General features: G+C 40.8%; 1 protein-coding gene across 1 annotated transcript; it reads left to right on the top strand.

Moving 5' to 3' along the window:
• The first annotated feature begins 19,358 nt into the window (after positions 1 to 19,358).
• LOC132650004 (mortality factor 4-like protein 2) lies at positions 19,359 to 20,090 on the top strand. The gene has a single exon (XM_060374769.1). The coding sequence runs from the start codon at positions 19,359 to 19,361 to the stop codon at positions 20,088 to 20,090; it is 732 nt and encodes a 243-aa protein (XP_060230752.1).
• Positions 20,091 to 23,753: the final 3,663 nt, after the last annotated feature.

Here is a 23,753-nt window from a genome sequence, read left to right as displayed (position 1 = left end):
ATCTGTGGGACTTTCTAAACCTTAGTATTTAAAAAATGTTAAAATATCTGTACCTTTCAAATGATAAAGCTCTTTCAAAAACTTCAGTCATTTTACTTCTTCAGCTACAAGTATCTAACTTAGAAAGAGACATCATCCACAGCACTTGCTGTTACTGGCTGCCAATAGTCCATCAGATACACCCTTTACCATAGTATAAATGGAAACTCACTATAGGCAATACATTTTACATATAGGTAAAATTATAGGTGATAGTAACTATAGGTAAATTTGCTCCACACAGGCCTTTGAGGTTCATGAGAAACCCAGGTCTCACTAAGTCCTGTGCCACCATACAACATTCACTCAATGTGAAGGGTGCAGTCTGGCACAAAGTCACACTGGCATTGGGTGTCATATGGCTGGCTAGTTGACTCAACAGCCAAGGACATGCTTCCATGTATTTTCCCATCATGAGACCCTTAGTGCTTGGCAAAATTATGTCAATAACATCCTAAAGTTAGTGTGAATATAGGTGCTCCTAGTGTGAGCCCCTGTATTCACCCTAACATGTGAGTACATGTGTGCAAGTACTGCCCTGATCAGATTCCGGGTTTTGTAGTTTTTTGTTTCTTTGTTTGTTTCCTTTGTCTACACAGAGTTTCTCTGTGTACTTCTGTCTCTACAGGAACTTACTATGTAGACCAGGCTGGTATAAAACTCAGAGAACACTCTGCCTCTCCCTCCTGAGTCCTTGCATTAAAGGCATGCATCACTACCCCCTGGCTATTCTTTTTTTGTCTTGTTTTGTTTGTTTGTTTTTTTTTTTTTTTTTCAGGGGAGAGGAAAGGTGTTGTGTTATATGGTTTTGTTTGAACCACCCTTCTGGTGTAGCCTGGATTGAAACTTTGGTTTCCTCCTGCCTCATCTCTCAAGTGCTGGACTTACAGGAGTGCCAACATTCCTCATCTCTGTTTTTCTCTGATTGTGTGTATGGGATCATGCGAGTATGTGTGTATACATGTGTGAGAATCTGCATATGCTTGCATGTGACAGTCGGAAGTTGAGCCTGATCACCTTTAATTGAGGAAGGGTTGCTCACTGACCATGAAGAGCAGCTATTCCAAATTGTCTACTAAAGAGCTTGCTCAGTGCATCCCATATCTCTGGTTCCTGAGGAGTGGGATTAAATGTTGGCACCAGGCGTGCCCAGCTTTTATGTGGGTTCTAGGAATGCAAACACTGCTCTTCGTGCTTATACTGAGTCATCTCTCCACCCCACCTCTATTTTATTCTTCAATTATGTAAATCCCTTTTTCTCTTAGTGTCATCACACACACACACACACACAACCTTTGAAGTGTCTCGCCAAAAGATGTTCATAGCCAATGCCGAGAACCTCTGTCAAGGAGCCTTGTGGATGAGCTCATGCTACAGATCTTGAAAGAGGACAATCATTGGGGAAGGCAGAGGCAGGTGGATCTCTGAGTTTGAGGCCAGCGGGGTCTACAAATGAAGTCTAGGACAGCCAAGGATACACAGAAAATCCCTGTCTGCAGGAAAAAATGGAAGAAAGGAAGGAAGGAAGGAAGAAAGAAAAAGGATAATACTGGATTGTCCTATGGCCTCAAATCCCATGGCAGGTGTTGTTGTAACTAAGGCAGAAGGAAATCTGAGACAGAAAATAGAAGATATAGGTTGTCCTAGTCACTTTTTTATTGCTGCAGCAAAACTCTATAACCAGGCAACCTATAAAAGAAAGCATTTAATGTGAGCTCACAGTTCCAGAGGATTAGACCATCATGATAGGGACCATGGCAACAAGCAGGCACACATGTCCCTGGAAGAGTAGTTGAGGGTTTACATCTAATCCATAATCAGGAATCACAGCGAGCTAACTGGGAATGACATTAGGTTTTGAAGCCCTAAATCCCTCCTCCAACTCCCTGCCCCCTGCCAGTGAAACACCTTCTCCAACAAGGCCATACCTCCTAATTCTTCCCAAAACAGTTCCACTAATTTCAGAACAAGCATTCAAATACATGAGCCTCTGGGGGCCAGTCTCATTCACGCCACCACTTACACAGAGAAAGAAAGGTCATAGCAAGGTGATGCAGACAGAGACCTGACCATAGCTAATAAATGCTCTAGCCACCCAACACAGAGGAAGCAAAGAATAGTTTCTGTCTTTGGAGCTGGAGTGAATACAACTTTGTGACATCTTGATTTGGAAAGTCCAGCATTTTTTACTATGGCTTCTATTACAGTAATCTATTAATTCGGGCATAAAAACCAGTATACAGACAAGTACACCACATGTTGTGTAAGTTTAGGGAGAGGGTGCACAAAGTTGTGAGCACATTAAGTATACTATGTGTTGTGAAAGGCAAAAATAAATAGTAGGCATATTTTCAATATCAGAATTGTAATGCTTTTAGCCCAGCAATGGTGGCACTCACCTTTAATCCCAGCATTCAGGAGGCAGGGGCAGGTGGATCTAGTCTGCAGAGTGAGTTTCAGGACAGCCAGAGCTACACAGAGAAACCCTAACTTAAAAATAAAAAAGAAGTGTAATGTAATGGTTTTAATTTAAATGTACTTTTTAAAGACATGGAGCACAGTGTGCTACATAAATTTTATAGCTTGATAAGGCAAATAGTTTTCTTACTTGTCTTCATAATAATCTCTCTTTCTTTTCTTCTTCTTCTTCCTCTCTCTCTCTCTCTCTCTCTCTCTCTCTCTCTCTCTCCCTCCCTCCCTTCTTCACTCTCTTTCAGCCCCTCCACATTTCAGTAAAGATATAGGTTATATAAGTGTCTGTGTTAGTGGCAAAATTAATTTTCGGATTGAGATGTGAGCTGGGGTGCCCTAACAACAGAAGCCCAAAAGCAATAAACGATCTTTCAAGATGCCATTAGAAGGTCAACATGGCTGCTGAAGCTCATGCTGTTACATCTGAACCATTAGATGCCTCACACACGTCACACCTACCCACTTATAAACCCAACATCAACAGGATCTCGTCTTGTTCTGCCACGTGTTCCAGGCCAGCTTTCTAGAACACCAGAGTCTGTTGCAGGGTGTCTGATAGAAGAGGTTGAGGGAGGTCTCTCAAAGTCATCTGAAGGGAAAGGAAGCAGGAGAGTGAGGTATGGGGAGGAATGTGGCTAGGCCTTCATGAACCCAAAGAAGTCTGCCTCCAGCCTCCCCTAGGGAGATCATGAGCACATACACATCACATAATTGTCCCTTCACCCTGAGTAAGAGCCCAAACCCTTATAACCTGCACTACTTATTTATTAGCTGCAAGCCATATCACTCCCATGGTGGAACAACATTCTGCATGGGTGGCTAAGGAGCCATTGGCAACCAGCACTCCCAGAAGCCCTCAGGTGGGCACTGATCAGAGCACCAGGACCTTCAAAGGGGTACCTGCCTCCTACTGAAAATATTTTTTAAATCTGTGGGTAATAACTAATTTCATCTCAAAGAGTACAATTGCTTAAGAAATATCTGAGTGAGAAATCAAAAGAGACACAAATATTACTGAACATATTTGGAATTTCATGAATCTTCCAACTCATATGAGGGAGATGCACCCAGCAAATATGTTCACATTTTCTTCTGGGAACAAGCTTTTAAAATCCAGATTTTAAAAAGGACCCAAAGTCCATAACTGTGTGTGATGGTTCATCTTGGCTCTCAACTTCACACACCTAACAAGAGGGAGTCTCAACCGAGGAATTGCCATCAAGTTAGCCTGTGGGCATGTCTGTGGGACATTTTTCTTGATTTCTAGTTGATGTAGGATGGCATAGTCCACTGTGGGCCTTTGGCATGATCCTCAGGCTAGAGAACTTGAAACTGTATAAGAAAGGTGATTGAACCTCAGCTGACGTGTGGACCAGTAAGCAGTATTCCTCTGCGGTCTCTGCTTCAGTACCTGCCTTCTGCATCCTCCTTTGACTTCCCTCAAGGCTGGACTATAACACAGAAGTGTAAGCCAGATATCCCTTTCCTCCACCAAACACCTTTTTGTCATTCTGTTTATTCACAGCAACAGAAAGCAAACTCAGACAGCCAGCCTATGCCTGTACTCTTCACCCTGAACCTGCCATGTTTGGTTCTGAGGTCTCTTTGCCTTGCTCAACCCAACTTGCTTAGCCAAGTACCAGTCTGTGTGTGCCTCCGTGGCTTGTCTCACTCTGTACTGACTCAATAGGTACAAATCAAATGGACTTAATATTTCCTGAGTATGCTGAACAAGTACTCAGCTTCTATTTGTTGTGGTGCAAACAGGTGCTCTCATGATTAGTAACTGCTGAAGCTCTAACAATATGGCTAAGGCATCTTCTTGCACAGAAATTGCAAAGGCAAATAGCCCAGACAACCATTGTAGGAGAGTGAACAATGCCAGGTAGAAAATAATAACAAACTGATGGGCATGAAATCACAAATCACAGTGCTTATAAATACTTCACAGGATAACTAAAACACCTTTGTGAGGCAGGGTTTGCCAGTGGGTCACCAGTAGGTGGACTGAAGTTTCTGCATTCCCAGAGTTGAGAGTGCCAACCAATTATAGATGTCCTGGATCTATCTCCTGTTTGCCTGGGTCACCAAGGAGCCTAACGCTGTTGTTGCTTGTCTCTACCTACCTTGGGTAAAACAAAGCACCAGTTATGCCAGACATGTCACTTAAATTAATGTGTGAATTATATGTCAATCAATCAGTAAATCTTATGTGATGGAGACTATAGCTCCACTGTTAGTGTTTGTCAAGCATTCATGAAGCCCTGAGTTTGATTTCTAGTACTGCACAAATCAGGCATAGTGGTAAATGCCTGCTAGCCCACAACTGGTAGGTTGATTGCAGGTGTATCAGAACTCTATATCATCTTCAGCTAAATAGCAAGTTTGAAGTCAGCCTGAAGTACATGAAACCCTGACAAAAAAAAAAAAAAAAAAAAAAAAAGCTGGGTGGTGGTGGTGCACTCCATCAATCCCAGCCTTCAGAAGGCAGAGGAGGAAGCAGCTAGATATGTGATTTCAAGGCTACCCTGGTCTACATACTGAGTTGCATTACAGCCAAGGATACACAGTTCAATTCCCAGCAATACATGGTGGCTCACAACTGTCTATAACTTGTTTGAAGGATTTTGATGCTTTTTTCTGGCCTTAATGCAGGAAAAACACACATACTCATAAAACAACAACAACAAAAATAACAACACATTTTTTATGTTTTAAATGTCTTTAGAAATATTACAAGGTGTCACTGACCAGCAATGACACCTGAATACCACCTGAGAGAGGGCTGGGAGAGAGAGAGAGACAGGGAGACACAGAGAAGGACAACAAATCTACATGCTGATCCAGGTGTCGATTTAATGTACATTAGGTTAACACTTAAGTAGGCAAAAAAGTACAAGCAGTATCTCAGGTAGTAGTTTAGTCAAAACATAGCTTGGTCAAAATATAGCTCACTCAAGGTTACACAGAGCCTGCTGTCAGGTTATTATGGTTGCACAGATTTTCTCAGGTTCAGAGCAGTCTGCTGTAGGACCACCAAGGTCAGTTTATGAGAAAGTGGACTTTGGAAAATAGCCAAAGCCAGGAGGCCGAATTCCACTGCTCAGATGCCATTACCTCCAAATTTGCCATTAACTCCAAAAATCTTCCAAAACAAGGCTGGAGGAATAACACTTGCATTGTACATATGAGACTCTGAGCTTCTGTATTGTGATTTGAATTAGAAATGCCCCCAAAGTCTTGGTCTCCGGTTGATGACTCTGATTGAGGAGGTTTGGGAGGAAGTTTATTTCTAGGAGTGGGTGTTGAGTGCTTAAGGCCTCACTCTACTTCCGAGGTCATTTTTTTTTTGCTTTATGCTTGCGTTTCATGAAGTCTGTTCTCAACTTCCTGTTCCTGCTGCCATGCTTTCTGCTTGTGCCCATGCCTCTGTTCTGCCATCGCAGACTCATAAACCTTAAGTTAGGTAAGGTTAAACTGGAGAGCTAAACCCAAATAAACTATTTCTTCGTAAGTTAGTATGGCATCATGTTTCAGCACAATAGAAAAGTAATTAATGTTGGATCTCAAAAAATGACTCATGTTAGGTAAGCTTTTATCAAGGCTAACAATCACTGCTGTGCTTTCCCCACTTGGAACACAAACAAATGATTCCTAGCTATTTGTACAATGGATTTGTGTAAATCTAGAATATTCCATAGATTGGAATAGAGAATTCTGGTCAATTCAATATCCTGAAATCCCAGAGGCTGTCTGGAATGTTGTGGGTTTTCTTTCCTATACCAGATAAACTATCACAAAGTCTGGAATATGGTATACTCTAAATAAAATAGTTCCATCCTTTCTTCAAAAGCAGTTCTAAAGGTTTGCAATATGTTAAGGTTTTAATATATATTAATATATATGTATGAATATATATATATATATACATATATACATATATGATGGGGAGTGGTGGCACATGCCTTTAATCTGGGCAGTTGGGAGGCAGAGGCAGGCAGATGTCTGAGTTAGAGGCCAGACTCCTGTACAGGGTGAGTTCCAGGATAGTCAAGGCTACACAGTGAAACCCTGTTTTGAAAAAACAGTATATATATATATATATATATATATATATATATATATATATATAGAGAGAGAGAGAGAGAGAGAGAGAGAGAGATTGTATCAACTATTTTATTTTTATTATTTACAGTTTATTCACTTTGTATGAGTCATAAGCCCCTCCCTCCTCCCCTCCCAGTCCCACCATCCCTCCCCCTTCTTAACGCATTCGCCTCCCAAAGTCCTCTGAAAGGGGGATCCTCCTCTCCTTCCTTCTGATCTTAGTCTATCAGTTCACATCAAAAGTGGCTGCATTGTCATCTTCTCTGGCCTGCTAAGACTGTCCCCCCTTCAGAGGGCGGTGATTAAAGAACAGGCCATTCAGATTATGTCAGATGCAATCCCTCTTCCCATTACAATGTAACCCTAAACTCCCATGGGCTACATCTGTGCAGGATGGTACATGTTTGGAGTATGAGTCTCAGGGAAGACCGCTGTGCTCAAATTTCTGGTTGTGTTGCTCTCCTCATGGAGTTCCTGTCCTCTCCAGATCTTACTATTTCCCACTTCTTACATAAGATTCCATGCACATTGCCCAATAGTAGGTCATAAGTCTCAGCAACTGCTTTTATAGTCTGCAGAGCAGAGTCTTTCACAGGCCCTCCGTGGCGGGTTTCTAGCTTGTTTCCTGTTTTCTTCTTATTCTGATATCCTTCCTCTTTGCCTTTCGGGATGGGGATTGAGCGTTTTAGTCAGGAACCTCTCTCTTGATTAGTTTCTTTAGATGTACAGATTGTAGTAGATTTATCCTATATTATATGTCTATATGAGTGAGTATATACCGTGTGTGTCGTTCTGCTTCTGGGACTGCTCACTCAGGATGATCTATTCCAGGTCCCACCATTTACCTGCAAATTGCATGATTTCCTTGTTTTATTGCTGAGTAATATTCCATTCTGTAGATGTACCACAACTTCTGCATCCATTCTTCATTTGTGGGCATCTGGGCTCTTTCCAGCATCTGGCTATTACAAATAAAGCTGCTACTATCATGGTTGAGCAAATGTCCTTATTGTGTACTTGAGCATTTTTTGGATATGCCTAGGAGTGGTATGGCTGGATCTTGAGGAAACACTACTCCTAGTTGCCTGAGAAAGCACCAGTTTGATTTCCAGTGTGTTTGTTCAAGGTTTTATCATCTTTTGAAAGTTTGAAACAGGAGTAGGAATTCAAAAAATTGTTATTGTAAAAAAAATTTTTGTTGTTCAGTAGTGGGAGTCACAGACCTAAGAAATGCTTCCCAGGCTCTGATGCTTTCTTCTTCCCTTGGTTTCGGTAAGGCACATGTATAATCCCAAAGAACCATATGTTGGAAGTCCTGTCTCAATGTGGTAGTTTTAAAGAGAGGTGGAATGTTTAAGAGATGGGAGTCTTGTAAAAGGTCAGTATGTCATTGTGTCATGCCCTTAGGAAGGATTAAAGATGGTATCATGGAATCCTGGTTCATTTCCTTGAGAGTGGGCTTTATTCCAAAGAAAAACCCTGGCTTTCTATATGTGCTCCAACTACACTGTCTACCATTTTCAAGTATAGCCAGAAAGCTACCCTAGAATTGAACAGAAAAGCCAAGACAATGTCCTTGGAATTCCAGGACCATGAGCTAAGTAAATGTATGTTCTTTAAATTTTCCCAGCCTCATTGCCTTATTGCCTCATTGTATTATAGGAAAATGGACAAATACATCCCACATATAAAAGTCTCTGTCATATGATCTGGGCATTGACACACATTTTTTTGGACCTGTATGTGCATATATGCCTCCAACCTTGTGGGAACAGGTCCCTCATGTCAGACCTTGCTTGATGTGCAGGGCCCATCTAACACTAAATTGCACTCTCTGGCCCTTCACAGAAGACATTTTCCTCACCCCATCACATGCTCTCACCCCTTCTAACACTTTCCAGCCAAGTAAATTGGAAAGAAAGTGCAGGGGTAGAAAGAAAAGTAACATATTTCTTTTCAATGTTTTCATTTCTCTTCAGTAAGTACTACAATTCCCATCTCATCCCCTAGAGATGACAGAGAGTATAAAACATTCTCACAACAAATGTTGTGAAGCATGAGGGGCTACTCTGTGAATTTATAGCTAACTGTCTGGAGTTGAAGGATGAAGTCTAATATATGAAGCAAAAGGAAGGGGATGGGTATCCCCAGTCCTTCCTTTCTTTCTTCATACATTCATCAGGCTTTTCCATATTTACTGTAATAAGCCCAATTTTCTCTCTATTTGCACTAATTTTTTTCAGAGATGCACTTCATCCATGAATCATGTTCGAAGACTCCTTCTATGGAAGTCTCTTCACTGCCCAGCCAGCTCCAGGCTCCTCTTTTACAATACAAACACATTTACATCTACCTCGTAGTTCTTGATTCCATATGACTTGGTCTTTGTGGTGTTTCGAATAGGTATAGCTTGCCTAGAATCCTGTGTTTGAATGCTTGACCCGAGGGGAGTGGCACTATTAGGAGGTGTGGCCCTTTTAGAGTTAAGTGTGGTTTTGTTGGAGGAAGTGTCTCACTGTGAGGGTAGGCTTTGAGGTCTCCTGTGCTCAAGCTCAAACCCAGTGTGGAGTCCAGTCTCCTCTTTGCTGCTTGTGGATCAAAGTGAATGATCAGCAACTTCTCCAGCACCAAGTCTGCCTGCACACTGCCATGCTTCTCACTATGAAGAGAATGGGCTAAACCTCTGAAATTGTAAGCCAGCCACAATTAAATGTTTTCCTTTATAAGTGTTGCCATGCACATGGTGTCTCTTCTCAGCAATAAAACCTAAACTGAGACAGCATTGATCACTAACTTTCTCATGTGTACAGATTTTACCTTCTGAAATAGAAGTTCCTTGAAGATATGCTTCCCAGTGACTTCCAACATCTGTTGAGCGACAGACACCAGCCATTCTCTTGAATAGGAAGTGAGCATATTTCCAGAAGTGTGTACACTAGACAATTAATGTTTCTATTCTTTTGTTGAGATCACTATGTTGAGGTTAAACATAAAAGAAAAAACTTTCAGTAACTGTGCAATTGAAGTCAAACTGCTGTGAATATCAACTGTGATCGCCACAGAACAACAGAACACAGATACATGAGTGATATATGACACCCATTACAATGGAATGTGTGCAAGCTCAGATGGATAGCTTCATTTAGACTCCTGTGTTTCTGTCTCCTGTACATCATACTAACCCTAAATTAGAGAGTTTCACTGAACATGGATGTGCAATCACATTTATAACCTGAAGAAAGATACCAAGTATGATGATGCACATCAGCAATCCCAGGACATCAGAAGTGGTGTCAAGAGGATCAGGAGTTCAAGGCCAGCTTGTGCTTCATAGCAACTTCAATTTCTCCCTGAGAGACATCAGAGAGACATTAGACCATATATCAAAGAACAAAAACAACTAAACAGAAGCTGGAGAGATATCTCAGTGGTTAAAAACATGTATCACTCTTGTGGGGCTCTCAAGTTCAGTTCCCACCACAAATACCTAGATGTTCACAGTGTCAATAACGCCAGCTCCAGGGAAGCTGATGATCCCTGCTGAACTCCACAGTCATATGCACTAACAGGTGCACAAATGCTTATGCACACATACACACATACACATAATTAACAATAAGATATATGTTTTAAAATAAATAAATCTTAAAGAGAACCATAGAGGTTTAGATGGTCTTCTGCTACAGGATTGGAGTTTGTCAAGGTCATGCCACTTGCTGCAAAAGTAGATGAGGACCAGCTTCCTCATGTAAGCCCTGTTGTACCACAGTGATGCTGTTTAAGAATGCTTCTTCTCACAGCAGCTTTGAGTTATTCAGTGTGTGCAGCAGCATGTGCTTTGAGTGTTTGAACTATTTATGATAACAAATTAGAAGTGTGTGTAATAGCAAAATCTCTAAGTAACTATACAGAGGTTGGATATGTAAACAGGTTGCTTTCAGTTGTTCTTGATCTTGCTGTTATTTATTTTGAGACAGGAACTCATACATGTAGTTTAACCTGGCATTGAACTGATCCTCTTATCTCTTCAATGCTGGGATTACAGGTGTGAGCCACCATGCCACCTGAGAGACCCTATAGTAACTATGGTGGGCGAAGTATTAAATAGGTTGATCCAAGTCACAGAAAGCATCAAATGCTGGGAATCTTGACCGTCAGACCAGTGTGTTTTCTTACAGTCCTATAGATATCATCTATTTTTCCCTCTCCTTGGTGTTCTCAATCACATATAAGATAGTAGCTTTGAGTTGCACACTATATTTAGGTGTTTTCTAATTGCCCTGATGGGACATCCTCCAAATAGATCCATAGCTTAACAACATCACACAGTCAATCCCCACCCTCATTGCATCCATCACCTGCTGCCAGCATAACAGTTCTGGCTCCACTCTGCTGAGCTCTGTTCCTTTAAGGATTGAAGCAGGAAGGAATGCATGCAGGACGCCAGCACAACATGTGAGTGTAACATGATCCTGAGCTCTAGCATGCACAGCGGGGTGATGAGAAAATGTACACAGTGCTCTTTGCTTCTAGCAAAACTAGAGGAGACAAAAGATACCTCATATAGAGAAGAGGGGAAGGGAATTTTAAATCTTATCTTTGAAGCCATTTTTAGGGAATTTTACCCTATCAAATATAAAGGTTGTTGTTGTTGTTTGTTAAATAGATCATCTTAGTCCTGTTCTATAAACAATTGAACACAGGTGTGTTCACATCCAGGCACTTGTCTGATTAGTTTCCCAGGGAATAGCAAACCTCTATACTTACTTTTATTCTCTGGGTTGAGGCTTTGCTGTGCTTGGTGCTGAGTTCTCTTGTTACCTTGAATTACTTACAGGAAAGTACTCTGGTGCCAGGCACAGGGTAGGCCCCAGAGAGAGAACAGTTTGTGCAGGTTCTCCTGGTCTATTGTTTGCTTGCCACCACCCTATGAAAAGTATAAAACCAAGGGATGAGGGTACCCACCAGTGTAAACAAGGCTGGAGGGCTAGGGCTATAGCTCAGGGTGGTGTTACACTTGCTCACATGCATGTTTATGTGAGACCTTGGGTTCAATCCCAGCACTGCAGAAAAAGAGATTGGACAACAGCAGGCAGGATCAGTTAAACACACATGTGGTTAAAAGTGTGTGGTTTTTTTTTTTTTTTTTTTTTTTTTTTTGTCTGCAAACTGAGTAAGAAATGAGTGTGTCTCTGTGTGTTTGGACATGCACTTGCTACATTTGCATGTATGGAGGTCAGAAGACAACCAGATTAAAAAAAAAAACAAAACAGTAAGTTATAGAAATCAGACACAAGAACATCTGTTATTAAATTAGATGTAGACCAGATTTTCTATTAACGTTTTCATTCATTTTTGTGATATTTGGGAATTGGCCCTAGAGTCCAGGCGTATTAGGCCAAAATTAGGCTTATAGTCTGTGTTATCCTGAATTTCAATTCAATCAAAAATTTTTATTGTGTAGCTCCCACCAAAATATTTCTTGATATTGCCTTTTATAGGACAATCAAACCTTGGTGAATTGAATTCAACTCTAAATTGTCTTACACTCATTTGGAATGTGGTGGCATCTGTGAAGTATCTGTTTAACAAACAAATTTCCAAGCTACCCCATAGCCCACAGCTTCATTGGTGGTCCCCAGTGATTAATATATTCGAATGCCTAGGGAGTTGCACTATTAGTAGTTGTGGCCTTGTTAGAGAGAAAGCATGTCACTGGGGGTGAGATTTGAAGTCTCAGAAGCTCAAGTTATGTCCAATATCTTTCTCTGTCTTTCTTCATGCTGTGTTTGTATTTAAATGTACAACTCTCAGCTCCTTCTCCAACACCATGTCTGCATGCATGTTCCCATGCTTCCCACCATGATGATAATGAACTAAACCTCTGAACTGTAAACCAGCCCCAATTAAACACTCTCCTTTATGAGAGTTGCAGTGGTAATAGTGTCCCTCCACAGCAATAGAAACCCTGACTAAGACAACTTGTTAAAAAAATAGCCAGACACTTGACAACCTAAACAAAGTCAGCTCTTTTTTCAATTTGTTCCCTATTCTAAGTGAGACATCAGCATTTATTAAGAACATGACAGTGCCTCTTCACAGTCAATCTGGAAGTACTTAACTAATTGGAATCTAGTTTAGTGTGCTGGAATGAATTTCCCAGAAATAATTCTATAATTCATACACTTCTCAAAGTATTATACATTATAGCCAACACCTGAGCTGAATTAATTAAGTTTCATGTTTTAAAATCAACCTTTGAATCCTACTATATAGTTATTAAAATGTTGGTTAAACCCTTAACTAAGAGAGTTTTTCTGACTCCTTTTCTGCCTCAGTCTCTCCATCTCTATAATGGGTATGTTAAGCAGGTACAGGCAGCATCAACACTCATGGATGAAACTCTTACACATCTAGGACTGGGGAGATGCCTCATACTTGTTGTGTAATATGAGGGCCTGAGTTTAGATCCGACTCACTCACCTGTAACCTTTGGGCTCCTACCTGGAAGGTTCCAGGCTGGGTAAGCATCAAAGAAGGTGAAGATCAACTCTGACCTCCAAATTTTGTGTACTGCTACCACACCCACACATATACCTCCCACACCCACACCCAAACAAAAGAACTCTGTGCATTTGAGGACACCAACCCCAAATGCTTGTCAGTAGGCTCCTCTTCTGGACAGATAGTTTTGGACCTAATTAAATGAACTGTCATACACAGGTCATGCGAGCACATGCCTGGCTCAGAAGAAGCACTGTTGATATGTTTAATAGCTTTAGTAGATAAGGTCTTGACCTGAAGGGTACTGCCCTCATATAAATATCACAATAAATGTCAAGATGAATGAAATTGAGCCTAGCATGGCGGTGCTTACTTGTAGTCCCAGCATGCAGAAGGCTAAGGCAGGAGGATTGCAAATTCAAGAAGAGCCCAGACTCCATAATAAGACTCCATGCAAACAAGGAAAATGAATTTGAAGAGTATGATAGAAGTGCCCCATTTCCCATGAGAATGAATGGATTTGGTAAATAATGATTATAATCATACTCTTCCTTTTGAAAAGCGACAAAGGGGACTAATACAAAGACAGAGGTAATCCAGCTCAATGCTAGACACAGAAATGTGACTCCCTAGACAGGCAGGGCAGTGAGTCATGATTAGTCTCTGGCTGCAGAAGCTTTACCTGTGTGAATACAACACCCATTTGTAATGAGAGCAGAAGGAGGAAAGACTTGCAAAGGTCAAGCCTCATTGCTGACACTGTGCAGTTCTGGTCACAAGATAGCTGCTGACTCTTTATCTTATTACCACTTTTTCACCACACTGAACACCACACACTGCTACTTCCCTCTCCCCATTCCTGTGGGTCTGCTTCCTTATGGAGGACACTCACCCAGTTGCCATGCTGTCTATCAAGGATTATCACTGCCATGGACTTAATTCACACTATTTATTCTAAATCCTTAACTTGTCCTATTCTGAGACTTGCCTCCCTGAGACAAGGGCTAGAGGAAAGACCAGGGGAGATGGGAACACAGACAGACTGGTCATTTTGTAATAATTAGCATTCGTAATAATTAGAATTTGTTCCTGTCTCTTGGGAGGAGCAAAACTGGAAAATCTTTTTCTCATTATATGTTTTTACTACACAAGTTCACTCCCAGACAGAAAAGAGAACAAAACCAATCTAGAAAAACTCAGGGTACTTGTGTGTATATTTGTGTATGTGTTTGTATATGTACGTATGCACGTGTGAGTATGTATGTAAATATGTATGTGTATGTGTGTATGTATGTATTATGTGTATGCATAGTTGTGCATGAATGTAGGTGTATAAGTGTTTGAATGATTTTTTAGGCACCAAAACAAAGAACTAAAGACCCACAACCTTTTCTACTCCAGAGAGAATAATGCCCAAAATATTAAAAATAATGAGAAAATCAAATAAGTCGGTAAGAATAGGCAGAAAAGAATGCACTGTCAACCATGTACAAAGTAAAGTGACATCTGTAAGAGGTGTTGCATTTGCAAACAATTTTTAAGGATCTTTCCCTCATAGCCCTGAGGTATACACAAAGCCCAAGGACTGAAATTGTAGATTAAGACAGGCATCATATTTCATATCCAAACAACATCAGGAAGCCCATTCAGAACTATTTCCACCACTAATGTTTGTGTTGGAACATGCATATATCTTGGTACATTTTATGGGATATGAGTTTGGCAAAAGTTGGCTGAGGGGAGGCCCAAATATAGTCTTAGAAAACTTTTGCTTATCACTGTGTGAGCTCTTGAAACAATCAGGGATCCAGACACAGGTCCACAACAGCTGCTTGAGAGGAGTTATGTGTGGAGAGTGAATATTTATAGGTAAAATGTCCTACACAGGGTCATGTTTGAACACTTGGTCCACATTCGGTGTCACTATAATGGGAGGCTATGAAACCTTTGGAGAGTAGGCCTTTGCTTGAGGACATAAATGTTTAGGATGGGGTGCAGGTGAAGTGCATAGTCTATGTTTCCTTGTCTACTGAGAGGTAAACCATTATCTACCTCATGATCCCACCACCATGGAGTTGCCATTATTTCTCAGCCAGGGCATATGATGATGATGGCTGGGAAGCAGTGAACCTGGATTTGAGTCAGAATCCCTGGGTGCCTCAGACCCCGAGTCCTGAGATGTGCTCACTGCCTGCTTATTCTCCCAGCCTAAACCTTCCTACAATTCAGTCATAGGCCTAAGTCACTCTCACACACCACATCATTGTGAATCTTTTTTCCTGGACGCCTGAGACTAAGGTTTGAGGATACAGGCCTACAATGCCTTCTGAGCCAAGCAGGGTGGTATTCAGGGCCCTGTGTTTTTGGGAGGGCGATGATCCTCCTCTGGTCTCTTTCCACGTTGATCACTCTCTGCCTTCTGTGCTCTTCTGGACTCACTGTTTACTGCTTTTTGAAAACCTAATCAGCCAGTCCTGAAGATACCTGATAAAACAGGATCAGATGAATGGGGAGGAGGTCCCCCCTATCAGTGGACTTGGAAAGGGGCACGGTGGAGATGAGGGAGGGAGGGAGGGACTGGGAGGGAATGAGGGATCGGGACATGGCTGGGATACAGAGTTAATAAAATGTAACTGATAAAAAAAATAAAAAATAAAAAAAAAGTTAACAAAAAAAAGAAAGAAAAAACAAACAAACAAAAAAAAAAAAAGAAAAAAGAAAACCTAACTAAATGTCAAAAATAACTGAGGGGTTTTTTGTTCTTGATTTTTGTTTTTTCAAATTTTTTTAGATGTAGAAGTTCTGTGGTGTTCGACCACCGCTACTTCTGGAGTGTGCGCTTTGGGAGTATAAGTGTAGCTATGCTTAATTTTGTCCAATAGAGACAGTCAGTTAGGAAATAGATAGATATAGGAATATGCGAGGACAATTGAAAAACGTTTTTATTGTGAATATTCTTGAAATATCCCATCAACTTTTAACAGAACTGAAACAGGGAATAAGACCTCATGCACTCTCCTGAGGCAGGAGGATTGCCATGGAATGCCAGTTCAGCCAGAGCTACAATGCAAGACTCTGTCTTGAAACCAAAGCAGTGATAAAAGCTGTTGATGCTTGGAGGAAACAGAATGTCATCCCTGTTTCTTCCCTTGCAGGTGGGGCTGGAAATCGCCCAAACAGGATGCAGCTCCAGACAGGGTCCTGGCTGCTCTAAAACATATTTTTTTCCCATGAACCCTTAGCTTCTCCCCACAGGTGTCTTGTATTCTTCGTAATATGAAACCTGCAAAAGAGATTAAGGAGGTGAAGCCAGGTAGTATTCTTCATTTCCATTAGGATCCTGTCGCCTCTGAATGTTTAATTTTGAGTGAAACCTGCACCCTGCTCTGGAGATAGATACTTTTGAAAGGCTGGGGCTGAATGCAGTCTGAGGGGGCAGCAGGTTGTTGCTCTTTGCCAGTGTTACACTTGTGAGGAGAAAGAAATGCAGTAGTAGTGTTCCTTTTTTATTTGCCTTTCCATTGGGCCATTTTGGTAAAATGAGGAATACAGTTTTAGCCTTGTGGAAATATATATATATATATATATATATATATATATATATATATATATATATATTTTTTTTTTTTTTTTTTTTTTTTTTTTTTGCGGAGTGTTTAAAGGAAGCGATAATAATTGAATAGTGTCTTAAAATTGTTCTAGGTCCAGCTCCCATTGCTTTTCTTTTTTTCTTGTTAGGACATTCAATCATCCAATGGTTTCAGAGTTTGCTGAGCTGGTAAAGTAAGTTAGACTCTCACCTCATTTTGGGTATTGAATCCTTTAGTGTTATAGATTAATCAAAATTTCAGCATTGACTAACACAAATAATCCTAAGGAGTCTCTCCGTAACCTAAACCATGTTAGGACAGGAGTTCCAGGAAAATCTGAAAACAGGAGAATTTCATTATCCATGTTTAATGCTTTTGGTAGCTCATGAATATTTATGAATAGGGTATGATGCTAGATTCAATAGTTACCCGAATATAATAACAACACTTTTGTGCTGGGCATTTTAATTGCTACAACATAAAGAATATTATTATAGTAGAAGGTCTTCTGTCCTTATCTTTACATAATTCATTTGTAAGATTCAGCACTCTAGGTTTTTTTGAGATGCCATTCCTTGTGTATCCCAAGCTCAAGAGTTGCCTGTATCCTCAGAATGCTTGGATTTAAGTGTTCAGCTGGCTCAGCTTGCTCTTTCTTTCTAAGTCCCCCCCCCCTGAGAATCCCCAGAGCCCCCTGGTTGTCCTAGAACTCCCTCAGTACACCATGCCGGATTCAAAATCAGAGATCTTCTTCCCGAGTGAGGTATCCAAGAAACAGAAAGACACACACAGTATATACCCACTTAGAAAAGTATACTAAACTTATAACATAGGACAAACATACTAAAATCTACACACCTAAAGAATCTAAACAAGAAGAGGTTCTGGGATAAGATGATCAATCCTCACTTAGAAACACACATGGGATGGACATGCGAAGTAGGAGAAAACAAGATACAGGACAGCAGCCTACCGTACAGGCCCTCTGAAAGGCTCTACCTAGCAGTATATCAAAGCAGATGCTTAGACTTATAACCAAACCTTGGGCAGAGTGCAGGGATTCATTTAAAAAAAGAAGTTATTAAGACATGGAGAGGATGGGATCGCCACTTGTCCAAATATATCTGGGCACAGGGGGTTTTCTGAGACTGATTCTCGAACCAAGGACCATTGTTCTAGGTAAAGCTCCCATTGCTTTTCTTTTTTTCTTGTTAGAACATTAAATCACCCACTGGTTTCCGATTTTTGAGCTGCTAAATTAAGTTAGACTCTCACCTCATTTTGGGTATTGAATCCTTTAGTGTTATAGATTAATCGAAATTTCAGCATTGACTAACACATACAATCCTACGGAGTCTCTCCGTGACCTGAACCATGTTATGACAGGAATCCCAGGAAAATCTGAAAGCATGAGAATTTCATTATCCATGTTTAATACTTTTGCTAGCTCATGAATATTTATGATTAGAGTATGATGCTAGATTCAATAGTTACCCAAATACAATAACATCATTTTTGTGCTGGGCATTTTAATTGCTACAACATAAAGAACAATATTATAGTAGTAGGTCTTCTGTTTCTGTCTTTCTTTTGAGATACCATTCCTCGTGTATCACAGGCTCAAGAGTTGCCCGTCTCCTCCAAGTGAATGGATTTACGTGTTCAACTGCCTTTGCATTCCCTTTATTTCTAAGTCTCTCTCTCTCTCTCTCTCTCTCTATCTCTCTCTCTCTCTCTCTCCCTCTCTCAGACACTCCACAGGCCCCTGGCTGTCCTCAGAGATCTACCTGTCTTTGCCTCCCAAATGGCGGGATTAAAGTCATGGTCTGCCTTTGAAATTTTAAACTCTTAATAACAATTTGAGATCACAAATGCTAGATAATTTACACTGGTCAGGAATTTACACAGACAGAGGCAGGCAGATCTCTGTGAGTTGGAGGCCACCCTGGTCTACAAATTGAACTCCAGTACATCCAGGTGTCCAGTACATTCAAAGAGAAACCCTGGCCTCAAGGAAAAAGAAAATAGCCCACAGGATTATAGAATGAGATTTGATGTCTTAATGTGGCATCCAAAATATTGTTGCTAGCCTTAGCCCACCTCTTCAGGTTTTATCCTTAAAACTCAGCAACAGAACAGCTAGCTCAGCATTCCATATGGATTTTGCTCCCTGGTTCTTCTGGCAAGCTGAATCATGTGACCTTTTCTCCCTGTTTAAGGTTGGAGGAGCGGCAGTGATCACACATCAGCTGCTGCAAAGAACTGGATTCTCCTCTGCGGTCATCCTCAGAAAAGCTATCTTTGCTGTGTAGTAAATGATCAGGAGATCTGACCCTGGTTGCGGAACCTGTTTGCATTCCTGCTTGCAGAATATAGGGTTGTATTCCCACTTCATCCTTCCAGACCACCCTAGGAGATCTGTAAGCCTCTGCCCTGGAAATTGCTAGGAATCCTTGGAAGGGAAAGAAAGAAGAGTGTAGGATGGACTAGAAACAGGGTTGAGTTCCAGAAAGCAGGCTTCTGAAACTCATGGACAACAATCTGCTGAAGAAGACAACTGTAAAAAAACAATTCGAAGCAACATACAGAGATGTCAGATGAGAGGAGCTGCCTCAGGAAAGGAGTCAGCTGGTTCCCAGGAAGAGAATGTTGAACCAGCTGTTCCAGGAAGATGGGGGGGGGGGTCGCCCTGCTGAGAAACCCCCTTCTGGTTCAGTGCAGAAGACAAGGAAGAACCAGCAGAAGACTCCTGGCAATGGAGATGGTGGCAGTAGCAGTGAAATGCCCCAGCCCCCATGGAAGGAAAGGGCAGGAGCCGTTGTCACTGTGGAGAGTGAAGTGGCATTGAAGAAGAACAGAGTGGAAGTGGAAGTGGAAGTGAAGATTCCTGAAGAATTAAAGCCATGGCTGGTGGAGGACTGGGACTTAGTTACTAGGCAGAAGAAATTGTTCCAACTCCCTGCTAAAGAGAATGTAGATGACATTCTTGAGGAGTACGCCAAGTGTACCAAGTCCCAGCCAAGTGCTGACAATAAGGAGTATGCAGTTGATGAAGTTGTGGGCGGGATAAAAGAGTATTTCAATGTGATGCTGGGCACTCAGCTGCTCTACGAGTTTGAAAGGCCCCAGTATGCTGAGATCCTGCTGGCTTACCCTGATGTACCAGTGTCACACATATATGGGGCACCACACCTACTGAGATTATTTGTGAGAATTGGGACAATGTTGGCCTATATGCCCCTCGATGAGAAAAGCCTGTTATTACTGCTGGGCTATTTGCATGATTTCCTTAAGCATCTGGCAAAGAATTCTGCTTTGCTGTTTACTGCCAGAGATTACCAAGTGGCTTCTGCTGAGTATCACCACAAAGCCCTGTGAAGGTCTACTGACCACTCGCCGTTGTCTGCTCTCTGTAAACACTTTTGTTTAGTCCTTTCAGTGGAGAATTGACATTGTTTAAAACTCTCAGTGTAAAACAGGACCTATGTTAGGTTGGTTTCCTGTTCTGTTGTAAGAAGAAATGAAAGGAGTGTCTCCTGACACCTTTCCTCATGTAAAATTTGCTAACAGTGTATGTAGTAATTTGACAAAGAATAAATTCAGTAGAACATTTTATTGCCTAGTTGACGACATTGCTTGGATACTGGTGGTTCTATCCCTTTTGACACTACACAGTTTTCTAACACGTGTTAATGCTACATGATGAGATGCCCTGGTTCCTAGTGCCAAAGGTTCAACTTAAATGTGTATTCCTGAAAACCCATGCGTTTGTGCTCTTATTTTTTGTGATGTTTGACCAGAACAGCCCATCCTCTGCAAATCCAAATTTATTGTTGCTAAGGCATTCATGCTATCATTGCTCAAATTGTTGAAAGATGGTGGTTTGTTTCCTGGTTTCTGTATTTGAGTCTAATGCACGTTCTAACATGATAGAGGCAATGCATTATTGTGTAGCCAATTTTCTGAAAAGTTGAAACTTTAGTAATCGTATTTCAGATCTTAAATAAAATTGTTCCTCAATTTCAAAGCACAATAAAAAATGATTCTGTCCCTTTGCCTTCAATGCTTACCTCAAGAGCCCATTCCAAATTCTCTCCAGCTTTTAAAGACATCTTTCAAAAAGTTAGGTTCCTGGAGAATTAAGAGCCTTTGTTTATTATTCTCTTGTAAAACATTTTAGAAAAGTTCTGTAAATGTGAAAATGTAAATGAGTTGATTCATTATTAAATTTAAAAATCAGAGAGGGGATGGAGGTGTAGCTCAGTGGTAGAGTAATGGCCTAACACATACAATGCTCTAGGCCAGTTCAACCTTTACACAACTATGACCCATTAATACAGTTCCTCATGGTGTGGTGACACCCCAATCATGGGCTTTTTACTCCCACTTAAAGTACTCCTTCCTAGACCCACAGTCTAGATTTCTGCAACTACCTGCAACTATTCCACCTCAGAAATACTAAATCCTAACCAGTCCTGTACTACAACAGAATATATTAATTAATTATGACTTAGTTCACTTACAGTTAAATATGGGAATGGTGCTAGCATAATCAAGATGTCACTTGGTCTATAACACAGCTTTTCTCCATACTGTGATGAATGTTATAAGCTTAGCAATATGGAAAGCCCTTAAACAGAAAGATCTGATATTTTAACAGAAGTATCTCCCTAAAGTGCACAGCATGCCACTATGTTAAGCCATCAGGGCAACAAGACAAGGGACACAGGTTAAAGGTGTTAACCCTACAATATATCCATCAAACACATTAAGTTGATAATCATGCTACTTAGCAATTTTACTATCTTTTCTCATATGTCCCTCTTTGAGCAATCATTTGTTGATGACAACCAACTGGAACTTGAAGGTGCCCTTCCAATTTTGTTTCTGAAATTAGTGTATATGGATGCTTGGATGTGAGTTTGAGCACTTGAGTCAATGCCTGAGAAGGCCAGAAGAGGGTGCTGAAACCCATGGACCTGGAGTTACAAGGCAGTTGTGAGATGTCTGACATGGGTGCTGGGATTGCAGTAGGGTCCTCTACAAGGATAGTATACACTCTTAAATGCTGAGACATCTCTCCAGTCCGTCTGTCTTTTCTAATCTTCTCAAAACTAGCTAGAAATTTTATTTTCTACTCTTCATTTAAAAAAAAAAAAGTATTTAAAGCCAAGCGCATGGCTTTAATTCCAGCAGACGAGGCAGATCTATTTGAGTTTGAGGACGACCTGGGATAAAGATTGAGTTCCAGGGATACACAGAGAAACCCTAACTTGAAAAACCATCAAAAAAAAAAAAAGGCAGCTTTATTTATAATAGCCAGAAGTTGGAAACAACCCAGATGCCCCTCAACTGAAGAATGGAGGCAGAAATTGTGGTACATCTATACAATGGAATATTACTCAGCAGTAAAAAAATAAGGAAATCATGAAATTTGCAGGTAAATGGTGGGACCTGGAAAGGATCATCCTGAGTGAGTTGTCCCAGAAGCAAAAAGACACACATGGTATATACTCACTCATATAGACATACAACATAGGACAAACCCACTATAACCTGTGCATCTAAAGAAACTAAGCAAGAGAGAGGACCCTAACTAAAATGTCCAATCCCCATCCGGAAAGGCAAAGAGGATGAACATCAGAAGAGGAAGAAAACAGGAAACAACCTAGAAACCTAACACAGAGGGCCTCTGAAAGCCTCTGCCCTGCAGACTATCAAAGCAGATAATGCCGCGCCTTAAAGATGGAGCTGGTTTCCGCCTTCCACCTTCCCGATGGTGAGTGCTCTCTGTCACAAATAACTCCACATTTGGCTAAGGCTGAGGATCTGGCTTGCTTCCATGTATGTGGACCTATCTGCATTGCCCACGTGACATGCTGGGGTTGGCTACCCAGAGGCTATTTAAGCTGTGGGCTGGCTTTCCCCAGGGTCAGATGATTGTTCAAGGTTCCTGAATAAACTGCATTGAAAAAAAAAAAAAGAGTTACAAACAGAGAGCACCTGGAAGGCAATTACCAACCACCTTGGGAACTCCAGAGATAAATTACCAAGACCCAACTAAGGGACTTGCAGTGGAGACACCAAGAAAAGATACCATCAGGAGAAAAAAAAAAAAAAAAAAAAAAAAAAAACATTTCAAACAGGCTATATCCAATGGTTGTGGAAGACTCAATTGCAAACATCCTGGTAGATATATCTGACTGGAGCTCAAGGGAATTAATGAGACATAAAATTAGATATAAGGCTCAGGATATTTGTAGCCATGAAAATATGAGGTTGAAATCCTTCATAGATGGAATACATAGAATGAAAACTATAGAGAAACCTAGGAATCATCATGAGCAGTGCCAGAATTGTGGAGCAGAATAAATAGGAGTTCTTATGTACCTAAAAGCTGAGGCTTTCTCTTGGGGATCTCTAGTTTTATGTTTGGCTTGATTACCTTGGCAAAACAGGCAGTTAAGAAGTGTTAAGAGTAGCCCATATTTTCCCCTTCTATTTTTGGTACTACTGGCAGAGTATATCCAGCAAAGAGAACAACAATGTATTGGAGAATTGCTTTTGTTCATTAAACACAGAAAGTTCAACAAGAGGGATTCAAATGCAGGTTAACTTACCTGAAGAGTGCAATATCTTGGTAGCTCTACAAATGATCCTATGTTTTTGTTTTTGTTTTTTCTAATGACTCTAATATCCCAATGAAGTATCAGAAAAAAAAAATATGACTTTAGAGAATTAATTCTTAACTAGGGATATGCACCAAAATTCTTCATGGGTCTTTCTAAAGATACCTATACCATAACAAAAGATTTACCACAGAAATTTCTGACTGAGAATATTTTGGTTAAGGTCCAAAACTAACTTTAATAGTCCCATAAGTGATTCTGATGCACATACATATCACAGCACATCAAATCTAATACTAAGAAATAAACCAAATTTGGTTCCACAATCAACCAGAGTTTTCATTCTGAAGCTTCCGTACCACACACTTACCTCCTAGGAAGCTCTGACTCAAGAACTTAGAAGCAATCCTCC

The sequence above is a fragment of the Meriones unguiculatus genome, chromosome X, assembly GCF_030254825.1.
Source record: "Meriones unguiculatus strain TT.TT164.6M chromosome X, Bangor_MerUng_6.1, whole genome shotgun sequence".
In the NCBI taxonomy this organism is placed as follows: Eukaryota; Metazoa; Chordata; class Mammalia; order Rodentia; family Muridae; genus Meriones; species Meriones unguiculatus.
This window is presented reverse-complemented; position numbering and strand designations above follow the sequence as displayed.

Bases quoted from the DNA above. Each gene is read 5' to 3' on its own strand.
- LOC132650004 (XM_060374769.1), top strand. From the start codon at position 19,359: ATGTTGAACCAGCTGTTCCAGGAAGATGGGGGGGGGGGTCGCCCTGCT.